General features: G+C 42.0%; 1 protein-coding gene across 1 annotated transcript; it reads right to left on the bottom strand.

Annotated features, from left to right (window-relative positions):
• Positions 1 to 972: 972 nt before the first annotated feature.
• nfil3-5 (nuclear factor, interleukin 3 regulated, member 5) lies at positions 973 to 8607 on the bottom strand. The gene is made up of 2 exons (XM_051112651.1): positions 8034 to 8607; positions 973 to 4903 (listed from the first exon to the last, which is right to left on the bottom strand). The coding sequence occupies exon 2, from the start codon at positions 4408 to 4410 to the stop codon at positions 2659 to 2661; it is 1752 nt and encodes a 583-aa protein (XP_050968608.1). The 5' UTR covers positions 4411 to 4903; positions 8034 to 8607; the 3' UTR covers positions 973 to 2658.
• Positions 8608 to 9211: the final 604 nt, after the last annotated feature.

Here is a 9211-nt window from a genome sequence, read left to right as displayed (position 1 = left end):
CTCTCGCTACCGTAGCAACCGGTAGTGCGGCACAGTTCGGTGCTTGTTTTTATGTGATGTCATCAACATACGCACACACTGAATTAGACACCTTCTAATGAATTTAGTCACAGCAGATGTCTGTTTTGACATGGCCTTTCAGTTGTAGTTGAAGAACAGGTAGTACTTAGATGAAGGCTGTACAGCAGGTTGTGTAAGTGCCATTCATATTACTTAGGGTAAATGATATAACTCTCCGTCTAGCAGGAGCAATGAATTAATATATGAATGACAGGTAATCGTTAACGCTCGAAAATGAGAGACGTAGTAGAGTATTAGTGAGATGTAATTTCTTGGGACCGGGGAAGGGGGAGATGTTGAAAAGATTGGATTATGACCTGCGCTTCAAGCGCCTCTTTTTATAACGTCAGTTGATATCAGAACAGTTACATAACTTGTTTTCTCCTCTGGTCTATTTTTTTTCTTTGAATTAGTGCCTGCACTTTCAGTATATTTTCACGACCAGTGAACAGTGCGACCAGCTACATCATGTTCCTTTCCAGTTATCACATGTTCCTTCAAATTTGGTATAATTTGCTGCTGACGCTGGTAGTTTAATCCATCAATGCATATTTGGAAGAGAGAAAATGAAGGCATTTTTATGTGTACTTCTATGCTGCGTGTGTGTGTCTGTCTTTGGGCTGTGACACAAGTGCTGTGACTTGGCCAGTGTTACATCATATTGGATGACTCTTGCGCCCTGCAGGAGTACAAAGTGTCCCTATGCATTCAAAGAGCTCTCGTTTCAATTAGTTTATAGTGCTAGGAGAGGAAAAGTCAGAAGCTGGAACCATAAAGTCTGTTTGCTTTTCCGTTGGTCTGGTTTTCAATCTTGTGCAAGTGCAGGCTGGTATTGTTTATGGAAACAGTTTATTTTGGGGCATTAAGGCTTGTGTGGGCATAGCTAAGAGGTATAAACAACATTAGGCAATGTAAATTGAACATACAACATGTTTTATTTTGCTTTCCACTCCTTTAGTGTCATTCTGAGCACCTGGATAGGCACGCCCACCTCTTTTAACAAACATCTTTCTTTTTTTTTTTTTTCTTAAAACTTCAGTAAATACCACACAATTACACCAGGGTACAGAGGTGAAATAGATGAACAGGACATGAAAATACATACATACTGTATCACATTGAGGTGAACAGACAACAGACACGAGAAATATTAACCCGAAAAAGAATAATAGCATTGGAATATAAAATAAAATATTAATAATAATAATAATTATTATTATAGAATGCCAAAATAAACTTGATACAAACTTAAAATACTCAAAAGAGAGAATTTGTCTGTACACTTTTTACATAATGGCCAGTGCCAGGCACCTGTTTGGGAACAATAAACACAGACTGTATAAAATCTGATGAAAAAAATTCAGTGCAGAAGCAGCTTTCAGCTGTGGTAAATTCTACAAAGACAACTAGTGGGACTGAATTTGTGTCTAGGTAACACTTAGTCGTGTGCTGCAGCATTTTACCGTGTGTTAACGTTTATACGCAACAGTTAATGGGTGTGATGATGCAATGGGCTACACGCACCAAAGGAGAAACTCTCCAGTTCTACGTAACCTCAACCGTTTCTTCTCATGAGGTAGCATGTGAGGCGTCTCTGAAACCTGACCACAACGACCATCTTGAGACGGCAATGATGTATCTTACACTTTGTACAGTTCGCATATTAATTCGGCCGCCTTGACGTTTCCGAAAGGGCTTTTACTCTAATTTGGCTAAATGTCAGGTGAACGTTTTCAAAAAATGATTGGTCACAGTGACCTTTGGAGAGGGTCGATCCATCAGGCTCCTTTACAGTGATACAATATAGTAATGTGATGTACAAAAGGTGATTTTTCCACCGGTTAACCTTGACCTATGAATGAAACACTATGAAGAGAACGTTCTCTCGAACGGTGTGATACGGGGACATAAATACGATGATTTCAAAAATATAATGGAAGCATCAGATATGAACATTAGGAAAGGACTATACAGTAAGAAGTAGACAGTGTTCGTAGTCTTTCTCCCACTTTTCTACTCCTGAAGATTGACATGTCACCTTTTTCATAAAATATATTGAAATATGATATGTTTAGTCATGTCACAGTATTATAATAATCCAAGTGCTTCAATAATGCTAAAGTCTGAAGGCAGAGGAGAGAGACAGGCATAAATCTGCTGAGGTTTTTCCTCCTGAAATCAGTAGGGAGATGAACTCCATGAACTTGTGGCGCAAACTACTTGGGCTCAGAGACTACCCATCGATTTAGCTACGAAACATGTAAGGTAAATTCAAAGGTTGCTATACAGAGTTTTGTAGGTTTGTTTTGAAAGAGGAAAGAGATCATTTGAAAGAGCTCAGTTTCCTCTTCGCAACTTCTTCGAGTTACATTTAAGTGCTTATGAAAGAGAGTAAGAGAACAGAGCTGCATTAAAAGGTCACAGAATTGCTCTTGATAAACAGACCAAGAACACAACGAGTTACTTTCTTGTTGCTGATGTTACGTATAAGCAATAGACTTTCATGCAATTGGTACCGTTTTCATTTTTCTTTCTATAAGGATGGTAAGGTGACATTTATCAAGTCCCGTCTTAATTAAAGGATTTGATGTGCCAGTTTCAGTCACGTTTCTTGTTTCTGCTACCTCGTCCTCCTGAGCTCCTCTTCCCACTTTCCTTCTCTCTGGAAGGAGACTGTTGTGTGCAAAGTTCATCTGTTGTCTCGCTCTCCCCCTCCTTGCTTCCAGAGCTGCTGCCTTGCTGCTGGTTAACCTGCGCTAGCGCCAGGTAGGGGTGCTGAGGCAGAGCGTGATCGGGTGACGTAGCGGCCGCCGTAGCCAGGACGTCTTGGGAGCCACCATTAGATAGTGCTCTGTACTTGAGCCTTAGCTTGTGTGGCAGAGCAGTGCCTTTCATTTCACCTTGGTTGTCTCCGTACTGGTACGCATCACTGGCGACCATCGTGGGTGAGGATGCTGACTGGTGGATGGCGTGATATCCACCGGTATCAGAGGAAGAGGATGAGGGGGATTCATCATCAGTGGAGGCTTCTTTATCCGAGCTGCGTGGGTCTCCATCGCTAGAGGAGGTGTCCTTGCCTGAGGAGGAGTGCTCTTGGTAGAAACCATCTGCTTTTGGGCAGCCTTCATACGTTAGCACTGGTGGCTCCTCGTTTAGAGTGCCGAGGTAGGGATTGGACCGCTGGTATACGTGGGCTTTTCCAGCCTCGTTGAGCAAATCAGGAGCAAAAGAGTTTGGAGTGCCCTCTTGAACCTGACTTCTACTCAGGTCTTGTTGCTGTATGACAAACCTCCTGCTCTCCCCGGCATCCGCCTTGAATTCGTAGTTTGGTGAATCCAAAGACCTCCTGGCTAGCTGTTGTGCAACCTCTGAAAGAGTCTCTAAACCATCAGGTCTGATTGGTAGATTGCACCCTGTTTGAGTAAAATGAGTGATTTGGCCATTATGTTGCGTTTGGGCAACCTGCTGCTCCATGTCCTCAACCCTTTGGCTCTCAACCGGGTACGAGCTGCTTCCGGAACGAAAGAGGATGACGCTTCTTTGGGGCGTGGCGGACGGGGGCGCTGGGCTGTTGACACCTTCGTGCTGCTCCATTTCTTGCGTTTGGTGATTCTCCAGTTGTCTAAGACTTTGATGGCCATTGAACATGCCATTAAGAACACTTGCCTCAAGCCTGTTAATGTCCATTCCAGAGCTCTCGTGTTTGATGTCAAAGTTGATAGGTTCAGGACTGTCCCGTGAAGATCCGTCAGACATGTCAGACAGTGAGCCACGCGGGGAGTACTTGGATAACGTCGTGTGGCGTTCGCTCCTGCTTGGCTGCTCAGCCTCTGAGGAATCAGAGTTCATCATGACCTGAGAAGCACTGGAGTATCCACTGCTTGAGTAATATGGATTTCCGGAAGTTGGCCCGGTACCATTAGCTCCATTAGTCGCTGCCTCTGAACTACTGCTGATCTGCTGGGTCTTCTCCATGTAAGACGCAGAGCTTATAAGTCCAAATCTTAATTTCAACTGCAGGAGTTCCGTCTTCAGCCTCACGTTTTCCTCATTCAGTGCTATTACCCTGTTCTCCAACACCATGTCGTTGAGCCGGCGCTTCTCCCTTGACCTTTTGGCAGCCTCGTTATTCTTGCGTCGTTTTTCCCAGTAGGATGCATCTTTTTTTTCATCTGAGATGAACTCCCGCTTTCGCCGACAGGTCGTGTTGGGTTTTGGTTTTATGAGTCGGCCTTGACGTGGAGGGCTGGTCATTTGAGGTGATGGTAAACTCTCACTGTAGTTTGAGAATGTCTCTAATGTTTCCAAACTGGAACCGCTGTTTTGGGTAGGAAGATTCAGGCTTTCCATTGTGGTCCTGTTAAGGCCAGTTTGTATAACTGGCACTCAGTGGACATTGAAAAATGTTGTAATACTGAAGAGTATTTGTTTCTTCCAAATCACACGTAATTGTCAGTATGCTCAATGACGTATGAGGTTCTGTTTTTTTTCCTCCAAAGAGGAACTGTATGTATTTCTGATTGATGCCTTTTTCCTCCTACTTTAATCAGCCTTCAAATCTTTCAAGTGTCCAGATTGGTCAAAAAGATTAGAAAAAGATGAAAGGCAACAAAAACAACCGTCATTGGACAGATGTGATAGAGCTTGCTTTCAGTTCTTTCCGATTTTAGACAGTTCAATTTGTTGACTTGGCAAATCTCCTCGTTTTTTTTAATGGGTGAGGTGGCAGTGTAGGCTGGGATAGCTGTTGAAGAATGAACTTTTTTTTCCAAGCACCTTTGAAAGATGTTGATCATTCATCAGATCCGTCTCAGCTCAGTGTTTTATCCAAGTCGTTGTCGATCTGTAAAGACAATGAAACAAGATGAGTTTACTGAAAATGTGTCTAAAATAAAGAATAAAACAACTGTGTTAAGGTTAAAGGTAACAAGACTTTATCAATCTACTTGTGACATTGTCATTTCTTTATTCTTTTTCTTTACTCTGTTTTAGGTTTGAGTATGTGGTTTAGAAGTTATTTCAAATCCCTTAAATTAGAACAAGCATTTAACTTTAATTTAAGGGTTTTGTGAATTCTCCCTTACAATTTGCATTCAAAGGTATCTACTTTGATAAATATCATAGATGAATGTCAAATGACGCAACAGCAAAATGTATTCTCAACTATTAATTTAGAAACATCCCAGTGTTCCATTTCCAATCTTGGCAGCAGCTGAATTGTTCTGCTTATGCTCTGTCCTATGAGCTCTAGAGAAATGTAGGTCAGTAGAGTAGCGTAGCACAGCGAGTAGATCACGCCGTGCTGCAGTAGGACACTTATTGTGTAAGATACTGCACTGTCACATAATCAGAGACACCTGACTGACTGCCAGGACTGCAGGCGAAGGAAGCACCATAGAAGGGAACTAAAGGTGTGGAGTATCCGGAATAACCCTCATTCTCTTTTTATCATTTATTTGTGATCCAAACATCATTTATTGACATTGTAACTAAGAACAGTTGGCGTACTAAAAATAAGTGTACACAATGTACACAACTAACTTTTAACTGACTTATTGTGCTTTTTGTTCCTAATTTGTTAGCTCATCCAATTTTGCAGCTTATCGTGAGAATCTGAAGTCATGTTACATAACCACACGTAGCTATTGCGCCATTGCTTAAACACAACCTCAACACCAGGCATTCTCACTAAAAAGAGGAAGAGGAACAAAAATGTACAATACAAACAGCCCATTGTTCTCAAAAGTAAACACAGAACTTTGCATACGCCTGTTTTGTTTAAGCCCGACTGAATTTTCCCTTATCTTCAACCACACGAGTGAGTATTACTACGTATTTCTACATTTGTGGACAACTTTGTCCATTGTGGTAAGGCTCAGAACACTGAGGACCGAACATCCTGAAAACATGGAAGCACAAAGTATTTGCTCCATGCATGATAATTTTTCCGTAGGAACGCAAACGAGAGCACGGGGGAGGGCGGTGGACGTTGCGCGTGTGTCCCACTGACCTAGAAACCGGCTGCTCCGTAAACACTGTGCGTGCGCGCGCTGGGTCCAACGCTGTGCTGTAAAATAGGTCAGTGGGGCGGCAACGGTGTGTACGTGCGCGGGTGTGTGTCTGTGCGTCTGAGCAAGTGGGGAGGAATTATAGTGCCTACCAAAAATAGTGCGCTTGGGTGAGGGAGGAGTTAAGGATTCCAATTGGGGGACGAGACAGGAATTTACCAGCACTGCAGAGGTACGAAAAAAGAGTGAATACGTCAGCATCAGAATATTAGATTAAACCAGGGTATGAATCACACCAGTGATGCACTGAAGTGCATCAAATGCACTAGCATTTTCACGAAACGCAATGAAAGGGAGGAAGATTTAAAAATTAGGGATTCTGCTCAGATGTGGTCCAGCTTTTGTAATATCACTCATCAGCCATGAGGTACTGCACAGTTCAGATTGCAGGTTGTGGCTCGATGCCAGATTGTTATCACAGTCCAGGATCATTTTAGGACATGCTGAGCTAAGTTCAGCCACTGACGTTACTATAAATATAATTTCTGTAAACCTTTTAATATATGGTAGATTATTGATTTAAGAACATAATGGTTTTCAAAGAACAAGACGAAAGACATAACCGCCCTACAAATATTTAGACCACATGCACATTTGTGTTATTGGTTCCCTCAGCTTGTTTACTTTTCCTCTTCCAAGAATGAGTCCACAATTAAGAAAAAAGAGCTTGAGGTCCAGTCAAACACAGTTATGCACCGTTCCACATGGATAGTGTTTACAACTGGAAGCCTCCCTGCATGTGTTCGCCCAGTCACATGCAGGCAAAACTGTTACGCCTCCAAGTCTTCCTTCCAACCTAAAGGCCAAGTAGGCCAGTAAGGCTGTGAGACAGTGTGTTGGCTAGACTCTTAATTACAGGGGTTAATGCTGAAATCATAATAGCTGTCTATCACAGTTGAGTTGTCAAAGACTACGACACTCTTTAGACAAGATTATGCTGTGTGCATGTAATATGTTTTTTTTTCTGAAACAAAAACCTTATTTTGTTTAAGGAGTGATGCTTAGTATTGTGAGAAGTTTGGGAGAAATGTGAGGCAGTTTCAGATTCCTGGCATTGCTGAATGGGGAGTGGTTGAATTGTTAAGGGGCAAAGTGTACTTGGTTAGAGAGTAGGTCAGCCTTTATGAGCGGAGTATTGCATCACAATGAGTTATGATAAATGATTAAACATTTGGAAGATTTGCACATTAGTTCTCTAGTATTGCTTGTGACTAAACCTGCCTCTGTCTTTCCCAACCAAAAGTTTTACGTCGCTTCGCATTGCACAACAACCTACCAGACACGAACTCACATGACAAGAATTTAATTCGCTGTGATTATTATCGAGCATCTGAGGAAGGTCTGTCTCTGTTCGCCACTGAACATTGTGCAACCCCTCGCATGGCATCGGAACGCATTATCCTATCGGGATGCAAGTCGCCACGCGTTATTTTACAATCGTATGCTTTGTAAGAACGCTGACTCGCAACTTACTTATTAAAATGCAAGCGGGATGGTGGCACCGCAATGCACAGACATTAACTGACCCCACAGCCACTCGTGCGTTTGGATTTCGTAATGATCACCACCTCCCCCACGCCACGACCGTCTCGCCTTGACATTGAATGTGAATATGTATGCAATGCACAATGCGAGATAATCTGTTGCTACCTTACAGTTGACAGTTTAAAAATGAACAATAAAGAAGAAATCATTGAAAAACAAAGAATTTGTCAGTCAGCGAAGCATTTGAGAGTCATGCCGACCCCGAGTCCGTTTCCATGTGAACAATAACATGCCCTGACCACGTTGCAAGGTAAGAGCCTAGCCTACAACTGCTTAGCCTGCTACAAGCTGTGTAAAACACAAAACATACAGCACACATTGTGAAATATTACATGATAAACCGACTGCGGTTGAACTCACCTAAGTGAAATAGCGCATTCCTTTCGTGAAACGAACGAATCCTCTCGTATTCTTCAATAAATCGCTCCTCCGCACCTCTAGATGCGGTTTCTCGTCCCGATTCTGGTCTTTCTTCCTTTTACAACTTCAGACTGGGCTGAAAATGTCCCGCGTGGGTCGTGATCCACTCACCGGCTTTGTGTCGATTAATGTGACTCCCTGAATGTGCTGCTATTCGCCGTCTATCTCTCCCTCCCTCTCCGTCCTTATGTTATGTCGGAGGCTTTGCTCCAGTTTTCCTCTCTTACACACACGTACACACACACACACTTTCTCCTCTCGTCGTCCTCGAATGTGTGTTAGTAGGTCAGCGGTTGCATAACACGGAGCTTTGGGTGCCTAGTCACGTTTTTGTTCATCATGACGATACACAAGCCTCCGCTCCTAACGAAATGACCGAACAGGGACGGAGCTGGTCAAAATAGCTATTCTGCCGTTCACCGTAACGACACTCACCCCGTACACCGAGCACATATACGGCAGCAGCAGTGTGCGGTTGCTCCAACACGCCTCTGTGTACTCAACACTTCAGCTTCTGTAGAACAAGGAGGTTACGAGACTGTTAAACTGTTGCGTAAATATTCACAATTACATAAAAGACACTTTGGCTTAGAGAAAAGTCTCAGTTGATTACAATCTACCTCACCATGTTTTTTGAAAAGTTCTTTTTGTGTTCTTTCTTTTTAACATTCTATCAGAAAAAAATAAGATATTAAATTGGACTGTTCCATCTCAGACGTTTTATTGTGCTTTAAAAAAAGTTACAGGGTTGTTGTTTTTTTATTAATAATAATAATTATTAGCAAATTAAAATTGTAATCTTGAGAATATGTATTATAGTAGTGTAATTATATATAAAAAAATAGTAGTTACTTTAATGTAAGTACAGTGTAACAATATGCACATTTTAATACATTAAGTAGGTAGTAGTTAATCTAACATTGAATTATACTTAACTGTAAGTGATAAGTCTAAATAAACACTTGCGTATGATTTAGTTTATTAAGTTCCGCATCGTGATTTTTAATCGCCCAAATATGCAGTTCATTGCTGGCGGAACAGCTTGTTAAGAAGAATGTATGTCTGGTACATAACCTGTCTCTTTCAAAACATGATACAGGCCAAGGATACAGTCCCAG

This window comes from Labeo rohita, chromosome 6, assembly GCF_022985175.1.
Source record: "Labeo rohita strain BAU-BD-2019 chromosome 6, IGBB_LRoh.1.0, whole genome shotgun sequence".
NCBI lineage: Eukaryota > Metazoa > Chordata > Actinopteri > Cypriniformes > Cyprinidae > Labeo > Labeo rohita.
Note: the sequence above shows the minus strand (reverse complement) of the source record. Positions and strands in the feature narration are given on the sequence as shown.

Bases quoted from the DNA above. Each gene is read 5' to 3' on its own strand.
- nfil3-5 (XM_051112651.1), bottom strand. From the start codon at position 4,410: ATGGAAAGCCTGAATCTTCCTACCCAAAACAGCGGTTCCAGTTTGGAA.